Below are 24,815 nucleotides of genomic sequence, written 5' to 3' on the forward strand. Positions count from 1 at the left end.
ACTACAGTTGCCCTCAAGGCAAAGCCACAAAAAGTGGGGAATTCACTTGGTGCAGATCACTTACTCACAGTTTCAATTCTCCAACAAAATCTGCCTGCCTTTGTTCAGTCTCCAGAGGTAGTTGTTTTTGTGTTTTACTCAGAATTTATAGCTGTTATTCACAGAAAGATCAGTTTGTCAGGCATTTACACCACACTATGACTTCTACTCTGTCTTGGGTCAGTTACTATCACCTCTCTCACTCCTGGACTATGCAGCAGTGCCTATGCTACTCTCTGCTTGTATTCTCAATCTCCTCTAGACTGTCTTTTCAACTACATCAAAGAAACCTTTCCAAAATGCAACTGTGATCCTGTGACTCCTCTACTTAAAACCCTTCAGTAGCCAAAAGCTGCCCTATCACATATAGGAATATCTCCTCAAAATGGATTGCCAGGTTATTCAGAACCTACCTCCTCCAAACACTGGTGGGCCGTAGCGGGCTTGGACTTGTTTATGAAAAAGAATTGCTAAATATTCAGAACTTTTGCAAGCTGGTTGTTAAATCATTGGTAGCTTGAAATCAGCTATGGTGGGAGTATTTACACCAGGATAATTGGCTAACCCTACAAATCAAGGCTTCCCCACCACCACCAAAGAGCCAGTTTACTAGCACACACCACTTCAGCATGGCATGCGATTTTTATGCCTGAGTTATTCTGAACAAAACCTGAATTCCCTTAAACGTGACAAGCTGTTTATTGGTCTATGTATCTATCTACATATGTATCTTTCTCTCTCTCCCCCTGGTTCTGCCTTGTGTGCTTCTTCCGCTATTGTCCTCTAGCCCAACTTCTACTCATCCTTCAAACCCAGTCTCTGTGGAAAGCCAACTTTGACCTCTCTAGGTATGTAGTTTAACCTGCCTTTGTGTTACCATTACCTCAAGACAGCATTAAAACTGCTTACCACACCACAAGAGCCCTCAAGGCCTTGTGTACTTTCCCTTGTTGCAGGTCCATAGATGTACTCTACATTGTAGCCAAAGTGGTCAAGTTGTCCTACCATGCCATGTTGTTTCATGCCTCTGTGGCTTTCACATATGTTGGTTCCCTTCTCTGGAACACCACACCTACTCTCACTTCATTGGCCTAACTCTTATTTAAACATTAAAATTCAAAACAAACATCTCTTCCACCGGGAAGCCTTGCCAGATTCCCAACCTCATGTTAGATTTAGAAACATTTTCTTTGAGTTCCATTAAGACTTTGTCCATATCCAGATGGAACTGATTTTACTTCCTGACTCTCTTGCTTTTCTTCCCTATGGCCAGCATTTTAATTCAGTTACCCATCATTTCTCCCTGTTTTGAACTACTGCAATAATATCCTGATGGATACTGATCATGTCTATGATAATCTGTTACTTTTCTGACTCTCCCATTAGATATAAGTTCCTTAGAAGAATGTACATATTTAATTACACATAGTAGGTCACAATGAATGAACATTTATTGATTAAAAATGAATGGGGGGGGCTGGCCCCGTGGCCGAGTGGTTAAGTTTGCGCGCTCCGCTGCAGCCGGCCCAGTGTTTCGTTGGTTCGAATCCTGGGTGCGGACATGGCACTGCTCATCAAACGACGCTGAGGCAGCGTCCCACATGCTACAACTAGAAGGACCCACAACGAAGAATATACAACTATGTACCAGGGGGCTTTGGGGAGAAAAAGGAAAAAATAAAATCTTTAAAAAAAAATGAATGGGAGGGAAGGAGAGTAAATAAGCAGCTAGAGAGAAATAATGGCAGACAGGAGGGCTTGTGGACTGAGTCAGGCTTTGAATGCCAGATAATTTGGATATATTTAATAGATAATGGAGGAGGCTGTGAAGATTTTTGGACAGGAAAGTGTAATAATTAAAACACTATTTAGGAAAATTACTCGAGATATAGTATGCAAGATAGAGAGGGGCAAAGCTGTAATTAAGAGAATAATTGAGAAAAACTATTGTAATAGTTCATATGATAAGTAAAAAAGATAACCATTCTTGCTATATCATTACACTTGCCACTATTCTACTTAGCATTTCAAATTCCTGTCTTTCAGTCTGTATATAAATTGTTTCAGGGTTTTTACTTAACTTCTTTCCAATTTAATAATCCATATCCCTTATTTTAAAAAGTTGAGAAGTATATAAACATGTAATCAAGTAGAAAAATATCACCTTAACCCACCACTAAGAGGCAACCACTGGTAACATTCTGACATATCTCCTTCTCATATTTTTCTATGCATTTGTTCTTATTGTTAAAATCATTATATATATGTATATATATATATATAAAATGCTTTTCTAATTGATATGTGGTGGCACTTCCCTTTTCTATGTCAAAATGTAAAGGTCCCATAATAATTCATCTTACATATATGCCAGATTTTACTTAACTATTTCCTTAAAAGTGAGTATATTGGTTTTTAACTTTTTGATAGTATAAATACAATTGTGATAAATATTTTTGTGCATAAACCTTTGTTTTAATTTGGATTGTTTCCTGAGAGTGGATTACTAGTAGGAGATTTACTGGTTCAAAGGCTATGACCATTTTCATAGCTTTGATGCTTCATATCAAATTGCTTTCTAGAAATGAAGGATCAATCCCACTGCACCTTCAGTGCGTAAGAGTGTTGTTTCACTTGCCCTTTCTAAATAAACTGTAACGTGTATGCCATGTGCCATATAACAGCAGAGGCAAATGCTTGACAAATTTATCAGTTTGAACAGTTTTGCCAACACAGAATATTTCCTTGCCTCCATAAGTCTGCTTTTAAATTTTTAAAATTGTGACTGTGGCAAAAGGAATGTGCTGTTTCTCCAGAGACATGTGCACACATGCATTATCTAAATGGAGATGGAAAGAGTGGTAACTGAGTAAGAATTACATTCTAGTTAATGAAACTGACAACTGGCTGGAATTATCATAAGATAGGTAGATACTCAAAACCCGTTACTTTCCCTTTAGACAAGAGGAAAAATGATCAGATCTCACTTAAAACATTTTTACATTAAAAAGAGAACTGGAGAACTTTCTGTTTACATAGGCCCACAACGAGTACAAAAAAAATATTTTACTGTTATGTGGTGAGTACGGGTTGATTATATTAGTGTTAGGTTTAAACTATTACCTGTCATTTCTTAACTTGTGAAACATTTTACCAAGTTTCAAGTGACAGGAATACCACTTAGATCAGAGGGAAAAAATTTTAATATCAAACCTTTAGTCTCTTGAATTTTGTTAATTGAGAGATCTTAAAGCAGGGGTTAGCAAACAATTGCTTGTGGGCCAAATTTGGTGCACTGCTTATTTTTGTATAGCCTGTGAGCTAAGAACGGCTTTTATATGCTTAAATGGCTAAAAGAAATCAAAAGAAGATTACTATTTCATGACATGTGAAAATTACTGAAATTCAAATTTCATTGTCTATAAAGTTTTTTTATTTTTATTATTTTTAAAATACAGTGGGAAGTCTTTTTTTAAAAAATTTTTTTTAAAGATTGGCACCTGAGCTAACATCTGTTGCCAGTCTTGTCTTTTTTTTCCTTCTTCCCAAAGCCCACCAGTACATAGTTGTATATTCTAGCTGTAGATCCCTCTGGTTGTGCTATGTGGGACGCTGTCTCAACACGGCCTGAGGAGCAGAGCCATGTCTGCACCCAGGATCTGAACTGGCGAAACCCTGGGCCATCGATGCAGAGTCCAAACTTACCCACTCGGCCACGGGGCCGGCCCCTGTCTATGAAGTTCTACTGGGACACAGTCGCACTCATTCACGATGGCTGCTTGTGTGCAGAGTGGAACAGCTGTGAGAGAGACTGTAAGTCCCTAAAAGCCTCAAATATCTGCTCTCTGGCCCTACACAGAAAAAGGATGCCAACCTCTGCGTTAAAGGAATGTATGACATATTTTTCTTCACTAAATCTGATTTCTTTAATGACTATTTCCCAGATACTCAGCTGCTCTACAAAATTAATTCTTACCCTGTTACATTTTGCACTTTTAAATATCTGCCATTTTTCACGAGCTTATGGAACTTCCTATTATATCCATTTTGGAGAACTATTTTATTGTTTTCTATATGGGCTCTGCCTAGAGCCCATTTTCACCTTGCTTGATGATTTGATTACAAAAATTAAGTCACTGGTAGGTAGAATTCTGCAACTCTAAAAAAAATGCATAATCTACGAATTGTGCATGCTTTGAGGGTAAAAGCAAATGTAATTCCTTACATACAAGTTAGAGGCATTCCTATTTCAAGCAGTTTAATTAGCCAACAGTGCTCTCTATTAACCAGAAAGTTAACTTGAACAGCCTGTAAACAAATCCTACTAGTTGATGGAAGTGTCACTATGTTTGGTTTGGCTAAATTAAATAAAACTTCCCTGACTCTGAGCTGCACATACTGCCCATATTCTGGGGAAAGATTCCATAAACTCACATTTCCAGTCTTTAGATTCAACTTCAGATAATGTGAAGCACTTCTTTGAAGACCAGTCCCTTGCTGGTTATTGTTCTCATCCAACCTGATCTTAAGTCTACTGAATTGGAATATTTAAGAACTCTTTGTCGTGGCATATATGACTGTGTAGCTGAATATGTTCAATTATTGCCTAGGAAATAGTTTTGTTCTCCCTTTGTTTGTTTAGGCAAGCAACTGTTGTGGGATATCCAGCATTTTAAGTGATTCTACCTCAGAGCATGTGTTAGAAACTATAAGGAGAGTTTATAACTTTTCAATTCTAAAAGATTTTTCAGCTTTGGATTTCTGGAATTGGTTGTGTCCATGTTTCTTCCCATCCTGTTGGGACTTACTGTTGTTAGCAACCTCCTGTGTGGTTCTAAGATATGTTGACCTCTTTGAAACCTTTCCAGGTGTCATTGCCACTTTCTTGATCTCTGCAATATAAGCTACATTGTTTAGTGGAGTTAAGTTCTATGAACTTTAGAAATCCTCCCTGAGACTATGAATTGACTAACACCCAAGGTAGCATAAACACGCAGACACAAATGTTCCTAAAGCCCAGCCTGCTGGGCAGTGCAGGATATGACTTGGAGTCTGGAAAAAAGAACAGTTTGCTCACTTGTGAGTCTATGACTACCTCCAGGTGCAGTTTGAAGCTAAGTGGCTAGTTTTCTGATCCTTAGATGTAACCTCTCATTACAACACAGCAGAATTTGCAATTGTGGATACAAGGAATTCCACAAAGACCCTCTGGGCCCATTAAGACTCTGGCTTCAGAAGGTTCTGAAACACACTTCCTTCAGCATATGTAGCTATAGTAAAGAGACACTGTTTTTTACAAATTTGACCTAAGTTTTAGCCTAAAGAATATAATGACTACAGTTCATCTTAAAACTTATATCCAGAGGATGCAATTACAGATTAAAAAGAAAAAAATAAAGTTTAACAGATACCTTTCTTATGTTTCTAGTTTGTCATTAAAATGTTCTTATTGTTTTTGGTAATATAGTTAAGGCTTTGCAAGGGTTCATACTTGGACTCAGAATCCCATATCAGTCTAGGTTTAAATGTGGAGTATTATATTAGTGATTTCTCAGCCCTTCTCTCAAAACCTCATGGGTTGGCTATTCTTACAGATAAATCAAGCTGCCAAAACCTAGGAGAGTTTGACAATGTTGTGGAAATAACACTATATTGAGAATCAGAAGATACAGAATTCAGTCTCAACTCTACCAGTATCTTAGCTTAACATTTCTATTTGTCTCCTTATCTATAAAATATGCACAACAAATAATACAAATCACACAGGGATATTGTGAAAACAAAACTAGTAGTAATACAAAAAGACCTTGAAAAAGTGAAAAAGAGTATAAATATGAAGGGTGTTGTGGTGGCAGTGCTCATCCATTCTTTCCTGTTGATCTCCTTCCCACTCAGAAACTGTATGTCTACAACATGAAGACTACTGTTCCTCCACACCCCTAAGCCAGCTGTGCTTATGATCACTCTTCCCACCTTGGCTCCAGTGTCCAGGGAATCTTGAGGGTCATTGAGGGCCATGTAGTCTATGCATCTTAAAATGACTGTGAGGGGAGTTAAGCTTCCTCAGCTTTGCTTTCTTTTGCTAAGGTCTTATGTGTGAATGGGTGAGGTGGCTACAGGCACAGTGTATGATTACACCTTAGAGCAGCTTCTCAGAGGTTTCTTTCCTGTCACTAACAGTTCATTGCTGGGAATGCAATTACCATGGAAACATTTCAAAGATCTGAAAGGCTATACCAGTATTAATACAGGTTGTCTCTGGGTGGTTGGAATTATAGGTGGTCTTTTTTTTTTTTTTTTTGGTCTGTATATTTGTAGGTTCTCACTTTTGCAATTAAAAAGAAAAAGTAACAAAGAAAAACTTAATTTTGAAACAAACAGCCCTTTAACTATGTTAGAAGGGGCATACAACCAAACGACTTAACAACTCTCTAACATGGAAATTTCTCAAGAGGAAAATTAGAAAATAAGGGCAAGTCATTTACTCCAGAAATATGACTGCAATATTATATAAAAGAGAAATTTTTGTAAGAACTTTTATTAAAAAAGGATTTATGTAGTTTTAATGTCCTGTCAGATTAACTAGAATTAAATAAATATACCTAAATAAGAAGAATTGCACTGTATCTACTTTCCAAATTTTTTACTAATCATGTGGCAATACGATGGAAAAAGCAAGTAAAAAATCAGAATCTAGCTATGGAAAAAAAAAAAGACAAGAGGGAGTCTGAGGGTATAACATATTCTGAAGCTGGTCAATAGAGCGGATGGGAAAACTTGTTCTCTAATCTAATGACTTTCTTATAATCACAAGCAGACAGTAGTTTCCTTATTACCCAGAGTTTTAGAAATACATTATTCTTGAGAATACTTCCTAGGATTTCTTTCACTCATTTGAGACCACAACTTTGTATTTAATTCGTATTATTCCTGCCGGGCACATCCCTCTAATCATTCCCATCTAAAGTGACAGGAAAATGGAATTATATTACTTGGAAAACACACATCCTTTGGTATATCTTTTCCCAGTGCTCCTTTGGGTATATCTTGTCATTGTAATCACATCATCACTGATCTTGAGCTGTCCCTGACTTTGAATTTCCAGCACCTAGTAGTACCTGCCTGGCACAGAGTATGTACACAGAAAAAATCTGAAAAAATGAATGAATAATACCCAACACATAATGCTTACAGTACATCAAGCACTATTCTAGTGCCTTATATGTATTAACTCATTTAGTTGTCACAACCCTAAGAAACAGGTACTATTATCATCCCCATTTTGAAGAGAAACTGAAGCACAGAAAGCAAAGCAAACTTACACAGAGCCAGAATCCAAGCCTATGTACTTGGACTTTAGAGTCCAACCTCATAACCAGCACACCATGTAGCCTCAACAGCACCCATGCTACACAGGAGAATGTTCCCTTTCAAGAAAGGCATGGGTGCACTGTGTTTCTATCTCTAAACATTTCTGGGTTTCTGTCAGATGTAGCTACACTGTGTGGTTCCTTGGGAGACTTAAAAAGAGAAATAACTGGACACAGGCACACAATTGCAGAATAACTGAATCCCCAATCTTAACAATTGCTGTGTTTGTAAGGCTGTTTCTTTTATACCTGTGGGGATTTGTGAGAGCGCCAGCTGTACTGGTGACTGTGGAGACTCGCCAGCAGAATATTTTCATCAGTATCCACCTGGCCAAACCGCAGTGTCTCCTGTGTGTCATTACAGATCACAAAATGGCTGAAGACCAACTCCTCTACCTCAGGGCATTTGTTCTGAAAGAAAAAGAATATGAAAGCCAACGTGCATCAGATTAATTGCAAGATGTTTGGCAGCTGTCTGCCCAGTGGCGATTGTTACAACAGAGAAACACACTAAAAGATCTGTTGTCATTAGCTCTGGTATACAAACTATTCTATACTTCCAGGATAAGCACAGAAAATACCTTAAAGAGATCTGAAATGTTCCAAGAATATGTTTTGATTTATACTCCTGCAAAATAAATCACACACATGGAAGAGTAAAAGAACAATGAGATCCCTCAAACTTTTAACATTTTAAAATGAATTAACATGCTACAAAGAATGCTGTACTGGGTAGTGCATGTTTTCGAGCAGAGTACTGGAGGCTAGAATTACCATGTTCCCGGTCTTCTAAACTCAACAATCAGGACCAATTACCAAAGCCACAGTTTGTACCCTACAGAAAGTAAGGATCACTTAGGTAATACATCCCCAGATCCCTTAAGGGGGAGGGGGTGTGTGTGTAAATCTGCTCAGGGAGAGATGTAAATAAAACCATAACTTTCCCTCTATTGTTAAGAAGCTGAACACAGAAAACAGATCAACTGCAGAGTCAGTGTAAGCCAAGTTGCAGTTTTCAAGAGAAATAATGTTAGTTGAAAAACAGTTGTTGGTGTCTATTTCAGCTAATAGTCATCAAGCAGCTAATGTCTTCCGTTAATCTGCTAAAGCTCAACAAATTAGTAATACATTCTTGTGTTGATATCTCCTTCTCTACTTAATGGTGTCTCCATCGGCTGCTGTTATATCAAAACACTGGCAAGTGACAGAGCATTTCTGTGCTTACTCTTTTATCACTCTGGTTAGGTTATGACTTAAAAATCGATAAACATATTTGTGGTAAACTAAATGAATAGCTAAATAAACGATTAACTTGAGAATGCAAGAAAAAAAATCTTAATTAGCCAATCAATTGGCAGACAATGGGAGGTAATATGCAAGTGATGCTTCTCCAGTTGGCTTCCACTTGGCTGTGGATCTAAATAATGCAATGCCTCACTCCATTGTTAGCCATTTTACTGAGGGGAGGGAGAATAAAAGGAACTATCACTTATGAGCATGGTAATTTAAGTGATTATGAGGCCTGAAGCCAAGAAGTCTATGGATGAACATACCTAGACCAACACCAGACTGAGAACCTCAGGTAGAACAGTTATCTCGGGAGGAGAATTTACTTCTAGTTTATCAGAAGGCCTCCAAAGTGGGTGGGAAGTGCTCCGTGGTTGAAGTTGGGATAGAGACCTTGAAAGACTTCATTTTTCCAGCATCCCATGAGGACTTCTAAACCCTCTCTCTATCATCCATCTATTCTCGTCAAACCTCTCTATTCTCACAGAGCGGAACCTTGCACGCTAATCACAAGAGTCTCTGGCCAAGTGAGACCAAAGCAATTATAGCCAACAATTACCTGTTGTCTAACATAATCGTCTCTGTTGTGGCTTTTAATCATGAGCTGAATTCAAAACTTGACTGCCGGCAGGTTTTAGAAGTTCTGCCTGATCTGGCCCCTGCCACATCTTGAGCCACTCTCCACCTGCTCACCACACTCCGGCTCTGCCAGCCTTTTTCAGCTCCTCCAATACTACATTGGCCCCTTTCAACTCATCCAATACATCAAACTCTTTCCTGCCTCAGTGCCTTTCCTCTGATTGGACCTCTTTTCCTCCATGCTTGACTAATTTCTTTCTACTCTGTTTTCAGGTCACTTCCTCAGAGTAGCCTTCTGAGATCCTCCCCAGACAAGGTTAGGTGCCCCTATTTTATGCTCACATAACACTTTATATTTCACCTTCACAGCACTATCCCTACTGGGACTAAGTAATCATTTATATGATTATGGGTTCAGTATTGTCTCCATCATTAGACTCTGTGCTGCATAAAGGCAGGAACCAGGTATGTGTTATTTACAACTTGAATCTCCAGTAATCAGCATAATGCCTGATGTGTAACTACTCAATAAACACTTAGGAAATAAATACATGAGTAAATTTAATTTTTAAAATTATAACTGTAATATATGTTCACAGTAGAAAAATTAGAAAGTACTGAAAGCATGGACTTTATTTTTTAAAAGTCTCTAATTTTACACTGTGAGATAACTGCTATTAACACATTTTGGTGAATTTTCTTCCAACAATTTTTCTCTTGTGAGTATCCTGCCTGTTCTTATCGTAGTCTATCCTATTGAATTCTATCTTATGTATCTTATATATTTAAAGGTTTGTAAACCTTTAATCAAATTGGAGTCACAGCATATAATTAGTTTTGATGAAATTTTTCCATTAGTATTATATAATCAACATAGACTGCTCTTCTTATAAACATTTTTCTCTCCTATAGGTCCAAGAATACAAACGTGAAGAAGGGGATATGATTCCAAACTCCCACTTAGATAGACATCCTGAGATTAAAATTCAGTTTTCAAAATGAATTGGGATCAATCTGCTGGTAAAACAGAGGTTAAGTTACCAGATGGGGCTTGAGTAGAAAAAAAAAATCGTATTACTTTCTTCAACTCTAAAAACTGACCTTTAATAAATGATGAGGGTTTTAGGAAAAAATGTAAATGAAAGAACACAAGGGGGTTGTTTACATTTTTCTGAAGAATACTCAAAGTCCTCAGGGAACTGTTTCCCTACTGCTCCTTCATCTGTGGAGTTCATTAGAACTATTGTAAGTTTAAGCATTTCTTGGAATGTCTAAATGTTGGTATACTATAAAAAATTCATACACATATTATATGACATCATGTAGGCTAAACCTCAGAAAGCTCACTCAGATTTGTAATTAAAGGACGGCTTATTTAAATTTAAGATTCATGCTGAGTGTTGCAATTAAACACATATATCATTTTGGTGTAAGATAAAACACATGAGCATAACCTTGATTTTTAAGTAAAAATTTCCATTAAATGCTATTTTGTCCAAATGTGGGAATGTGACGTAGAAATATAAAGCAAACTGTAAGAGCCATCTTGGGTCCTTAATCTGGTTTCACAAAACATTAATCATTTACAAAAGAGAGAAAAAAGTCTATAGCCAGAAAAATCAGACAATGATGAAGGCTCTGTCAATCTTGAACTTGTGACCTAAAGGTGAAAGGCCAAACTGGTTTATGCTTCAACTGTCTGCTCCATTCACACTGAATACAAATGACTTGTCTCAGATGTGAACCCAATAAAAAGTATGTGGAGAACTCAAATAACTTATCCTGCTTATTAAATTCATATTTCTCATTGGGAACAATTTTACTGTATATGAGCATTATACACACAATAAAATCCAAGCTTGGAAAACTAAGCTTCTCCTCTAAAGGGGATAAACCACATTCAGAACATCTTAGAAACAAGAACTTAATAACATTCTGTAAGCCCATTGTAATGTTAAATGTCCTATAATTTCAAAGTAGTGCATTTTTGTATTTACTTTAGAATACATAGGGTTAGATGCCTACTACATTAAAACTTGGTGGCAAGTACCCTTGACATGGGAGGAAACAAGAAAATTACAGCAACAATTACAGAAGTATATCCTCTTGTGGCTCATGTTAACATTGCCAAATCCCTGTATAAATCAGAACCAACTATTCATAGAATGTACCTGTCAGCAATATGCTACGTGACATATGGCTCTACTTAATCAAATATACAATTCCATTTTTAAAAAAACTTAGAATATTCCTTCAAGGCACTGTGTTAGCCAGTCAGTCATTCACACTCTGATGTGGTTAAAACATTTAAATATTTATGCACCGTATTTTATTTATATGTATAGCTGTGTCTAAGAGAATACTTTTACCCTGGGAGGAAACTGGTATTTCTGAAGGCCATTTTGCAGTAGTTGCTACACATGAGTCCTCTTATAATGGCCCTGATACCAGGACAAAAATATGCTGGGCTTAAGTGCTCTATCAATGACTCTTTTATATTTTCTAGGTTTGTTTTTTATTAAATGCATTGTCCAAAATATGACAAAAAACAGAAATTGGAGCCATGGAGGTTTTTTTCACATTGCTATTCAAACCAGCTGCAAAGATTTAGATCACACTAGCTCTTATTTTACGCATGTCCTTTGCAACAAGAAAACCATGGAATGCCCTTAAAAAAGAATTTTAAAATATAAAACAGATGTGTTATCTTTTTTCCCTTTGCTATTGTAGTGCCATGTTAGGTAATTAATTCCTTAGTCTAGTATAGGTCTTCACGCATATAAAGAAAAGAGTTTATTCCCATAAAAATTCCTCAGTTAGAGAATCCAAGCCCCTCCTCCACTCCACTGCCACTGTCCCCACATGAGGTCAGTGTGGGATGAAGGACCATTTCTCTTGGTGAGCCAGCCAGCTTCACACAAATGCATGTAACACACACAACATGTGAGGAAATGTCTTGGCTTAAATAGCAACACAATACTATGGAAATACACTATTCTACTGAAAATCATTAAGGGAAGCAGAAGTGATTTGTTGTTAAATCTCTGAGCATATTATTATCCAAACATTCTGTGAAATTATTTTCATGACAGTGTACATGGACAGGTTCCTCATTTTAAATATGCTGTTCAGCATAGACTTATATTTCATCTCTTTTTTGATATGGTTAATTTCTGACAAGAGATAAAAGTAAAAAATTATTAATCAAGAGTCTTTAACTGATTAAAAAAATTCATTATCAAGTGCTTTTTAGTGAATCACAATGGCAGAATGGTAGTAAGGGGAAAGACTAAGACGATATGTGCTCACATATTTCCTCTCACTGCTTTTTCTCTTTGAAAAGACGAAATGCTTATTTTCAGAAAGGCTCACATAGGTTCTTCGTTTCTGCAGCGGATGCTTAGACAATCTGATCCATAGCTAAGTTCAAGCTTTGGCAAACTAAAGCCATAATACTTGGAAAAAACTTCTGGGAATATGTTACTTTCCACACAGATGTGGTACATTAGTCACAAAAATGTGGGCATGATCTCCAATGCCTGTGTAGAGAACCCATATTCTCCAAAGTTTTTAAAAATAACATGCATCACTTCGCCAAAACAGAGAAGGTCCCAAATATTATGGTGCCCATCAAATTCTTCATTCCCTCACCTTTTTGTTTGTGCTTAACTTATTACTAGAAGTGATAACATAGAGTATCTAGTAAAAGATCACACGCAGACAAACTGTAAACCATTCTAGAATGTTCATACCTGTTGCCAAGCTTGTATTGCAGTGTTTAGAGAATGAACTACGTGTTGCCCAAAGTTTACAAATACAGACTCAACCATGATGGTGCAGTCAAGCAGCTTTTCTACTGCATCGCTGGAAACAGCAATCTGTCCAAAGATGCTGAAGGGTTTCACCATGCTTTGCATTGTAAGATTTCTGCATTCCAGAAGTTTACAGTCTGCTTGAGCTGAGAATCGGATCTCCTGACAGACAGAACTATTATTCCACTGTCGAAGATACATGTGTGGTTCTCTGAAGGAAATAATCATGTATTCCAGTTCAGATGGCATATTTTTATCAGAAATAAATGGCTGTAGGTGTTGCGGTGGAGCTGTTGAGAAAACAAAAGGAAAACAGCAATTGAGATGAGCCAATACTTTATGGAAATAAAGAGATGACATTTAAATCATTAAACTTTTTGGTTATTGAATTTGATATTTGCTGTTTAATAAATTCAAACATTCTCTTTAAGATATTACAATATCTGAATCACCATTTTACATTTGCAAACAAAACTGTTTTGTTCAGTCAGCAGGTCTCTTAAACATATATTGTCCAAAGGTTACATTCACTTTCACAGACAAAAATTTGATCACAGGAGACAACATATAAAATGACGAGGAGGTAAATATCTAAGGAGAGTTTTATAGAAGTGCTCTGTATCTACCAACCAAATCACAAAAACAAAAACATGACTCAAATAGAGTTAGAAAAAAGCAGGTTAAACTCCATTTTTGCTGAAAAGGCAAGATGCTTAACAGCAGCTGTGTTTAGTTTTAATCTGATTTTTTTCCCTTTTTCCATTACGTGTAGGTTGAAAACCTAATACCTGAATCAAAACGTATTAACTAGAAAAGGCTCAGCACAGACTTTTAGGAATGATTTTTCATGTAACATTAGTAAATTTATAAAAGGCTACTCTTGGTGTGTGGAACAATTTAATCTTCTACCTTACAAACTTGTAAAAATGCTAGTCCTTTAAATTATTCGCAAATTTGCCTATCTTTAGTAGAAGGTATTCGTACTTTTGAAATCAGGTAATATCAAATACTTTTGGAATCTATTGCCATTAATATGATGGCTCAGAATACAGAACAAAAACAGACACATTTCTTTCAAAAAGATCATAATTGGAACAACAGTAAAACCTGCAATTTTGTAACTTCCTTGAAAATTCTCATTGGGAAGCATGTAAAATCATGTCAGTTCAATACAACTGGTTACCCATATAATAGGTCCACAGCATGGTTCAAAAATAAGGGGTGCATCTGTTATACGAAATCAACTTGTGAATAACTTTGCCAGTGCTCGTTGTTAAGGAAATGAATGCTGCTTCTAAAAATTTCCACGGCCATACGGGTGTGAGTGGTGATTAGTAGTGAAGGAGCTTTGGGTGGGGAAAGTGATTAGCAACCATGGAACTTTGAGACATCACTAATATTGTAAAACACAGAATAGAAACCCCTCCAAGCCTTTTTACTTCCTGAAATTAAATTATCTGGGTAAAAATTGATGAATTGTGTCTGAGAACACTCAAGACAAAACACTAAGTATTAAGTGGACGTTATTTTGATACTAAAATAAAGAGTACCTGTGCCTAGTTGGTCAAGGTGATGACAAAGATGAAACTCCAGGTGAGCAAACTGGAAGGAAATGCAAAGAGATGGGACAAACCATGGGGTAAAACAGGAGTCGACTCTGGTACAGGCAGCCAGGGCTGTGGGAGTTACAAGTTGGTCACAAGCGCTTTGAGAACCAGATTCACTTGCAGAACTATGGGAAATAAATAATAAAAGAAGTTCAATAACCTGAATTTCCCAATATATAAGTGCAATGTCTTTCTATAAGAGTTTTTAAAGCTGGCACCCACAATCCTATAGTCAATATGTTATCATCAAATCTTCTATATTTACTCACATAAACTAGTTGTTTTTAAAAATTAGGTTCATGTTGATTGTTTTCTATAAGTTATTAGCAGAAAAATTTTGAAAGATTCCTCAAACCCCAAGCCATGTTGACCTACCTCCAACCCAATTTTCTTCCACCCACATCTCACGTACAGACAACTTGTTCTCATATCAGTTTAAGACCAACACAATTCAGAGCATGATTCTGCTGGTCAAAAAACTCAATACTTTCAGCGTCACCGTAAATGTTTCACTTTTGTTTTACTTCTCCAGATTGTCCATATCCATATTTCCATATGCATTAGTCAATACTCTTTATGAACACCCAGCGAATACTGTACGAGGTGCCATAAAAGTTATGACCATGTCCAGAAGAACCAAGGTCCCATGGGCAATTACACTGCATAGGTCCTCTTTTCACTTGCCCACCCTCTTAACACCATTTTATACAATATCTGATTAAATGGAATAATGAAGGAATTCACAGGAGGGGGGAAGTTTGTACCTGGTGGCTACTGGTGTGCATGAGAAACATGCTACCTAGTTTCCTCGCTTCAGTGCTAGTAGAAGCATGAGAGCTGGGGATTGGGAGGGGGCAAGGTATATATCCTGGTGACTATGGATCACTGAACAAATGCTGCCCTATTTCCCCTCAGCATCCTTCACCCTCTTCTTTCCAAATCTGAAATTTGCTCTGACTCCCAAATCCTTGAGGAGCCTAGAGAAGAAACACTGTAATTTACAGTACCATAGGGAGAACTATGACAGGAAAAACTAAAGAAATAAATCCTAGGTTTTCACAGAACTCACAGTCTAACTGGTGATATAAAATATGTAGACATTTAGAAACATTATAAAACAGAACAACCACACAGGAATAGGAAAATTGGAAGGGCTGCCAGAGGGGAAACATTAAGAGGTACTCAGAATGGTGTGGGGTGAATCATGGGAGATTCTCACAGTGCGAATCTTCAGCTGAGTTTAGAAAGAAGTTGTGAAAAGGCTGGTGAAAATGAAAGCTAGGAGCATTCCAACATGTTTACTGAGTGTTTAACTTGAAAGAGTTTAGTTTTGTGGTAGTATTTACTGCAATGTTAGTAAATCTCCATCACATACAAAGAAAACACAAACTCTGGTGCGGTATGTTATTGACTAAACGCTATGTGCAAAACTGCAGCTAAGCATAGTCTTAAAACTTTCTATAAATGGACATACTAATCCAAATAGCTTTCTAGGAATTTCTGTGGAGTTACAAATAAAAGATTTCATTGGCAAGGTAAAAGTTAAAACTTGCATTTATTCAGAAAGAGCAAAATGTATTAGTTGCACATGTGTTTTACACATATGAATTCTTTTTCTTATACTACTTTAAGAAGTTGTTAGAAATATGGTACAGTGTTAGTCAAGATGTTATTAAAAAGCCAGGTAAGGGTTCTATGAGATCAGTTGTAAAACAGCGAGTACAAAATTTGAGGTATTTATCTGAAGCATTTTTCTTGCCAACTACGATTTTTGACACTCTTGAGAGTTTCCAAAATTTATTTTTCTCTCTCTTGAGAGTAGCAGATACCATATCATATTAAAAAAGGTTGCTAAAACATCATGAGTTTGTGCTGCCAACTTTATTTGTAACAAATAGATTAATTCTTCATTTTTCCTAAATTAAATGCACAAATAAAAGGTTAAAAAGAGTATTTTTAGGTATATATAGTAACTTCCAACATACTCAAGTGGTCAGCAATACTCTTTCAATCTTGAAATCCTGACTACAATGGTTAGTAGGTTAATCCATATTTAAAAATTTAGACTTTTATATAAAAACTGGAGTTATATCAAAATAAAAATTCCTTAAATACAAAAGTAATATGGTATATATAATCTGACTATCCTTAAACTATCTTTTGAATCACTAAAATTATAGAGTTTAAAAAATTTTTTATAATTTTTTTTTACGGGAAGCTTAGCCCTGAGCTAATATCTGTTGCCAAACTTCCTATTTTTGCCTGAGGAAGATTGTCACTCAGCTAACATCTGTGCCAATCTTCCTCTATTTATGTGGGATGCCGCCACAGCATGGCTTGATGAGCGGTGCTAGGTCCGTGCCTGGGATCTGAACCTATGAACCCTGGCTGCCTAAGCAGAGCACATGAACTTAACCACTATGCCACCGGGCTGGCCCCCAAATTATAGTTTTTTGATACTTAACTTAATTTGATCATCATTAGATACTACAAAAGTAGTATACATATGTTTACCTTTTACATAAGGATTAAAAAGATCTAATTGGATTAGAGCTAAACAGTCATAAATATGAGAGTGATGACTCTGCTAGGGACACTTATGGAAGCTACATGTGTGTAATTTCCTCACTTAAGTACAATGGAGTTTGCTTTGATTGAGATATCAAAAGGAAAAACATAATTTATGAGATGTGCATTAAGCAGAAAGAGGAAAGTAAAAATGGCTCCTAGGAGCAACACCTGTCAAATAGTAGTACACAGAACTCAAGATTCAGTAGTTAGGTCACATATCAATAAGTTCCTAATAGAAATTCAAATTTTTAGAATAGTGGAAATATCCTGAAAAGTGGAAAGTATGGCAGGAGTTTTACATATCCATACTTTCATTTTACCCAAAGCATACTTATCAAATGTCCTGAGTCAACTGCAGAGGGGTATCAATTCTTAAAACAAGGAGTGTTTTAGTTAGTCTAGATCTTGATTGACCCATAGACTTTACAGGGACCCAGGCATAATGCTTAAAGATTCACCCCCGGATGTCATTCTGTGGTGAACTCCTAAAGCACTGCAGGTATTCAACAAGGATCTGACTTGTTGATGAAGGCTTGAGTTTTTCTCTGGACTCTTCTGTGGTAATAAGAGTTTTATAATATAGTATAACATACCATAGAGATTAAGCAGAGGATGACTAGGGTGAGAGAACCAGAAGAAAACACTTGCACTGCTCTCACTTATATTGCAATCGTGGGCAGGTTATTTCATCTGGCTAAATATTAGTTTTCTCATCTGTAAAATGAGTATAGTAATTGGACCTATTTTTTGAGTATTAAATGAGATACTGCAAACGATCTGCTTAGCACAATGTCTAGCACTCCATAATAAAATCCCATCCCTCTTTTTCTGGCTGGCAAACAGAATACACCATACTGGTTACATAATTTACGTTAATTGTTGGTGATTACCTTTAGCACCCAAGAGGGACTTCACAATATCGCACTGACTCTCACCTCAGGGTGGCATTGTCTCTCGGCACTGGTTCACCTAAACTCTCTCCTGCCTAGTAAACAACGCTGCTTTGTCCACCCTGGGAGAGTGCCGTGCGGGTGAACAGACTGGCAAGATGGTGCGCCTGCTGCACCAAGTTCTCTCAACTTTTTAATTAATTAATTAATTATTTTAAAGATTTTATTTTTCCTTTTTCTCCCCAAAGCCCCCAGTACATAGTTGCATATTTTTAGTTGTGGGTCCTTCTAGTTGTGGCACGTGGGATGCTGCCTCAGCGTGGCTTGATGAGTGGTGCCATGCCCACGCCCAGGATCCGAACTGGCAAAACCCTGGGCCACCGCAGCAGAACGCATGAACTTAATCACTTGGCCACGGGCCGGCCTCTGTCTTAACTTTTTAGAATCATCATTTTGTAAATGTTTTAACTCTAACCCCAAATAAGAAATACACTTTTATCGTAATCTAGTACACACACTAAACGGGGCAGGGGTTACTGTAAATATGACACACTCTGATATTTTAAAAATTGTGGTAAAATATACATAAAATAAAATTTGCTATTTTAACCCATTACAAGTGTAGAGTTCAGTGGCATTAAGTACACTTAACAGTGTTGTGCAACTATCAACACAATTGATCTCCAGAATTTTTTTATCTTTCCAAACTGAAACTCCATACCCATTAAACAATAACTCCCCGTTCCCCTCTCCCTCGGCCCCTGGCAACCACCATTCTGCTTTGCCTCTATAAATTTGGCTACTCTTGGTATCTCATGTAAGTGGAGTTACACAATATTTGTCCTTTTCACACTGATAATTTCTATTTTTTTAAAAAAAATTCTAGCTGCAACTTGCTACATTGATATCATGACCCACTAATGGGTTGCAATCTGAGGTTTAAAAAACAGGCTTAAGTGGGCCCTCAGGTAAAAGACTCCTTTATATATGACTTTAAAAAAGAGAGACAGAGAAGGAGAAATCTCCCATGGTTCAGAGAATAAGTGCCATAACAAAGAGACTTCCTTAATACCATCAGCCTAGAACTTTAGGTGAGACTTGAGGAAGGCTCAGTACTTTGGGGAATGTGTATGGGGAGAAGGACCACCTGGCAAAAGACTAACTCTCTGGAGGGGTTGTTCTATAGAGTTCAATCACCAACTAAAAGGAAACAGTAAGAGGCTTCAAAAAGACACTTGGGGAAAAACACAAGAATCCCTTCTACCCTAGGGGGAGAAGGCAAAAACTCACATTTAGCCCTAGGAAAGAATTTTCTGGATAAATCCTGGATTATATCATTGTATGACTAGAAAGATAGGTGACAAAGTGGTTCCAAATGTCAAGATTTCTATCTGAATGGTTTATGAAAGTCAAAAGATTTTAAAAAATGGTACCCAACAAATTTGGGTACATCTAAAAGTGCAGATCCCAGTATTCAAATGGAGGGGAACAATATCTGGAGGCCAGAATCACCTTCTGGTAAGAGAAGGTTCAACCAGTGAGAGAAAAGAAAGATGGTCCAGGGACTTGACCATCACAACACCCTTTATCTGATCCCTCCACTGTCTCTAGACGCAAGAATCAAGGCTTTGGGAAATGAAAAGTGTCTGCTCTTCAAAAAAAAGCTGTGGACCACTGTCTCAAAGACAACCAAATATGAGCAATGACTCCTTTTATAGGATCTTTAGGGAGTAGGAGAAATTTTTTTTTTTTGGTACATACAAAGATGAAACTACTCCAAAAAACTCACCAGGGTTTCAAATTTCATTGTATGAAGAAAAAGCCATACACTCTTAAGCCACTTCTCTTTCCAGGATGCCTTCTTCCACGAACCAGCATTTTGGGGGAGGGGATAAAAAGTCCCTACAAGCAATCTGCTCTCAGATGTTTAATGTTGTGAGAAAATGATAATGCAATATGGACAACAAACCACTAAAGACTTGGCACAGGCGAATAGAGCTTAGCATTGTCATCAAACCCCTTGTAATAAAGATTAACTGGACATATATATATCAAGATCTGCACAGTTACTATTGTGCTACATGATAATTTGCCTGTAATTTGGGTGACTTTACATAGTCACCTACTTCTGAAGTTAGCCATTTGGGGTGAGGTTAAGAGGGGGAAACAAAGTAGAAAGTTGTTCTGGTATTTCACAAGACATCTGATTGATACCAGACCCAGGGAACCTAGCAGGGTGGCCCCAAGACTGAGGGTTGGGCCCAATACTCTGTTTCCCTTTTTTTCCTCTTAGGGCTAGTCACTGGGTAAGAAACTATAAATTCCAAATACAGTGAGTGCTTGCTGGCTATCTTCTGCCTGCTCTCTAGATCTACTTTCTACCCTTCCCCATTTTCTTCTCTGCCACTGGACAGTGTCAACAAGCTGATTTGTCCTCTGACTTGTCCTTTGGTTCAGCCAGTGGGAAGTACTCACCAGAGATTAGAAGGTGGGAGGAGAGTGGGGTAAGGATATGTATTCCCCTGGCTCCTTCTTGGCCATATCTCTGTACATTGCTGTGTCCCTTCAGCAAAAGCAGCTACAATTACCCACTCTGAGTTACTTTTGGTAATGGCTCTATCACCTGGCTCCTTCAGGCCTAAGAATGGGATGGTTCCCCAGGCTTCCTAGCCCCAGGGTACTGAACCATCCCTTAACCCTGCCCACACTTTTCTAAATAGTTCTTTCATTAAATTCTTCTCAACTACCCAGTTTGAGTGTGCTGTTTCTTGTCAGGACCTAACTGATAAACGGGGTTTATTTAGGCTTTGGCAATAAGCAACGGGTGTAGGCAAATATACATATGGTGAGACTAAAGATAAATAGCTGAAATGGATATCCTGATCAGGGCTTATATGTTGTATCTCTTGCCTCCAGTCTACTGCACAGCAAACAGAAGTCTCCTATAGGTCAATACTGTTGTAGAAATTAAGCTTGAAGTTACTCAACTTCAAATGCTACCTTCAAAAAAACATAATCATTACCAATCATTCATTTTCATATGATCAAGCAAACCATTAGTTAAAGATGGTAGAAAGTAATTATTACAAATACACAGGGACTGAATTAAAGATAACACACCTGTATGGGATAAACAGGCCAGGGTTTAAGAGAAGACTGAATCTTTTGTCTCCAGTCTTTTCTATTGAAGGCTACCTGCCACCCCTTGGACTAGTTAGCATCCTATTCTTAAGCAAGACCTCAGATTAGAAATCAATTTCTCAAGGCCCAATAGTTACTCGGTGATAAAGCTAGGACTTAACCCTAGGTCTCCTAACTTGAAATTCTCTCTTACACAGTGCTTCTCTTTACTTACACACAGTGATGCTATTACTACTGAGCTCCCCACACTGTTGCAACTTTATGCCAATTATGGGCAATATGTTCCGTTTGTTTTTTTTAAGATTAAACTTCATGGGACTTAATTTTATGAGCTTTCTTCCAGTAATATATAACAGTCTGATGCATATCCTTCTCAAACTAACGAGACTACTAGTTATGATAAGACAATCTCTAATCATAAAAGTGTCAGGTTTTTGTCCAGTTCTAGATTTCTCATGACAGAATATGCTAAAGCTAACTGTAGCAGTTTTCTTTCTGCATGAAATGTTGACTTATTATCAAATCACTGAAGTTTTCTTTCAAGAAATTGGATGAAATTTATTTACTGTCCCTTTTGAAAAATGTCTTAATAGTATTTATTTATGTTGACTTTTAAACCAACTCTTTAAATTTAATTCCATTAATATCAATTTCTACATGAAAAATGACTAATGTCAAACAATTTAAAGCAAGATCAATTGTGAAATATTAGGTAAATGGAAAAATCCCAGGTGAAGACAAAAGATCTGTGATTACAATGTCAAAAGCTTGGTGAAAAATTGCCTGAATTTGATTGTTGGCATAAATTTCCATTCCCTAAAGGTTCCACATTTCTGTAGTGCTAAGCTTACCACAAAAGTAATTTTTATGAATGTTTCAGATTCAGAAGAATTAACTTTGTCTAAAATGCTTCTTTCAATGATGAAAATGTATTCTTTCATAATTAGAATTGAGAAATGATTTCTAACTCGATACTATTAATGAAATTCAGATTTTAAAAAATAAATTTCATTAGCCATAGCTCTATTTTCTGAGATTTCCTGGTTTCTGATTAGGTAATCTATATCAAGAATAGGCAATCTTTCTATCTATCTGCTAACTCATCACAGGATGGGTGTTCTTTTCATTGCTGCATTACCTATAGATAAAATCAAGATCCCACTCCTCTAATATATTAATTGTATACTACTAGATAACATACTAGGAAGGTAATTATTTTTAAAGAGTCCAAATGATCTAGAAATAGAATATATAAAGTATAAAACATATTATTAAGCATACAAAGTAATCAACGAAAAAGACTGTGAGGCTACAGGCTAAAATGTTGACAGACATTATCTCAGTATGGTATGATTATGGGTGGTGTTATTTTCTTTATTTCCCAAATGTTCTCCAATGAACACATATTATTGATAAATAAAAAAAAGCATTCACAGCTATTTATAACATACAGTTGGAATCAGAACACAAAATGGTGTGCTATGATTATAACCTTGAAAAGGCATACAATAATGGGCAAATTATGTTATTTGTAGGTAACATAGAAAAGAAATAGTTGATTTACAGGGTATTGGAATGGTGGATGTGTTTTTTCTCTTGTTAGTCTGAGAATGTTGTTTGGGGAAAAAAAAGGAGAGATTTGGGGATATAAAAAGAATAAGATAATGCTAAAGCCAACTCATCAGGAGAATCTGAAGGTAAGACACTGAAAGTGATGGATAGCAAGATGGGCACAGGCCCACAGTATGCATAATATATGACAAGAGAATATTGTTCTATTGATTGTGATTTAGTATCTTCTAATATCTGGATGTTTGTCTTTTAAAGTTTTCTTTAAACCATGTAAGAAGGAAATATCTCCAAAATTTAGAATGAGATAATTCAATTTATTAACCTTTCTTTAAATGCCCCAGGGCTATCATTACATGTATTGATTACTGTGTCATTAAGAGTCTATTGAGGTGTGTATGGCTCTTTTCTTCTATAGTTTTTGGTTCAGGATGACTGAACTTTTTTTGTGGTTTGTATTTTGCACTTTTTTCTTTTTATATTTATTTATTTATTTATTTTTTGAGGAAGATTAGCCCTGAGCTAACTACTGCCAGTCCTCCTCCTTTTGCTGAGGAAGCCTGGCCCTGAGCTAACATCCGTGCCCATCTTCCTATACTTTATACGTGGGACGCCTACCACAGCATGGCGTGCCAAGTGGTGCCATGTCCGCACCCAGGATCCGAACCAGCGAACCCCGGGCCGCCGAGAAGGGGAATGTGTGAACTTAACCACTGCGCCACCAGGCCGGTGCCCCTCTTTTTATATTTAAGGAGCAAGTTCGTAGTGGGGGCTCACAGGGCTGTATTATGAGTAAAACACAGGATTTTTAGTATACAGACTTTGAAACATGAGCTTCTGTCTTGTTTCCTGGTTATTATCTGTTCAGACAGATGCAGCTACTCGGCAGCGGAGAGAGAGCTAAGTGAGGGTCACTAGATGAGATGACTTGATGACTGTTTCCTAGAACAGTGTCACTATTTCATTTTTCACTAAGTTACCTTTGGTCATCAGCTCCATTTTGACTGCTGTTCAAGACAATTCTCCAAAGATCCGAGGATACCAGTTTCTTCTGGTCATTCACAAGATTGACATCTGGCAATTGCAGTTCACAAACTTTACTTTCAGACAGACTAAATTCTTGAAATGCAACAAAAATCTTCTGGAGTTCATCCCAGTATTCCAAACTACAAGGAATCTATATTAAAATAAAGAAGATTTTAGAAATTGCAAACAGAAACTATGTTCCTATATTTGTTGAAATGCAAATTAAATCTTCATAAAAGTTATAACATTAATTAGACTTTTAAAATGGAATAAGGTTACAAAAAACAGTAGTTTAGAATTTCTTTCCACAGTTATACTCATCCTGTTTACCTACTTTATTTTAAAAGATCCATTCAAAAAAATAAATAAAAACATAAAAGACCGATTCAAGAATAATATGTAAAAACAGTCAGGAAAGTTTGTAAATAAAAGAGAAACAATGGGGAACAAATTCTACCAGGTGTTAAGTGTATTATAAAGCTACTGCAATTAAACGATAAGGTTGGAGTAGTAACACACAAATAGATTAGTAAGACTAGAATAAAAAAATAGTATAAGGGGCCGGCCTGGGGGCACAGCGGTTAAGTTCGCGCATTCCACTTTGGTGGCCCAGGGTTTGCCGGTTCAGATCCTGGGTGCAAACCTATGTACTGCTTGTCATGCCATGCTGTGGTGGGCATCCCATATATAAAGTAGAGGAAGATGGGCACAGATGTTAGCTCAGGGTCAGTCTTCCTCAGCAAAAAAAGAGGATTGGCAGCACATGTTAGCTCAGGGCTAATCGTCCTTAAAAAAAAAAAGTATAAGATCTAAGTACACATAAATTTTAGTATGTTATGAAGGTGGTATTTCAAACAAGTAGGGAAAAGGTGGGAAATGAGGTTGCAGGAACTGGATAACCATTTGGTAAAATCAAAGTGAGTC

General features: G+C 37.0%; 1 protein-coding gene across 6 annotated transcripts in view; it reads right to left on the reverse strand.

Moving 5' to 3' along the window:
- Positions 1–24,815, reverse strand: part of VPS13B (vacuolar protein sorting 13 homolog B) — a 784,298-nt gene that overhangs the window by 82,074 nt on the left and 677,409 nt on the right. For all 6 annotated transcript variants that reach the window (XM_046642610.1, XM_046642612.1, XM_046642609.1 and 3 more), the window contains 4 exons: positions 23,846–24,042; positions 14,638–14,819; positions 13,028–13,377; positions 7,659–7,820 (listed from right to left, as the gene is read on the reverse strand). In XM_046642610.1, the coding sequence (XP_046498566.1) occupies positions 7,659–7,820; positions 13,028–13,377; positions 14,638–14,819; positions 23,846–24,042 (891 nt within the window). The remainder of the gene's footprint in view (positions 1–7,658; positions 7,821–13,027; positions 13,378–14,637; positions 14,820–23,845; positions 24,043–24,815) is intronic.

The sequence above is a fragment of the Equus quagga genome, chromosome 16 (genome assembly GCF_021613505.1).
Source record: "Equus quagga isolate Etosha38 chromosome 16, UCLA_HA_Equagga_1.0, whole genome shotgun sequence".
NCBI lineage: Eukaryota > Metazoa > Chordata > Mammalia > Perissodactyla > Equidae > Equus > Equus quagga.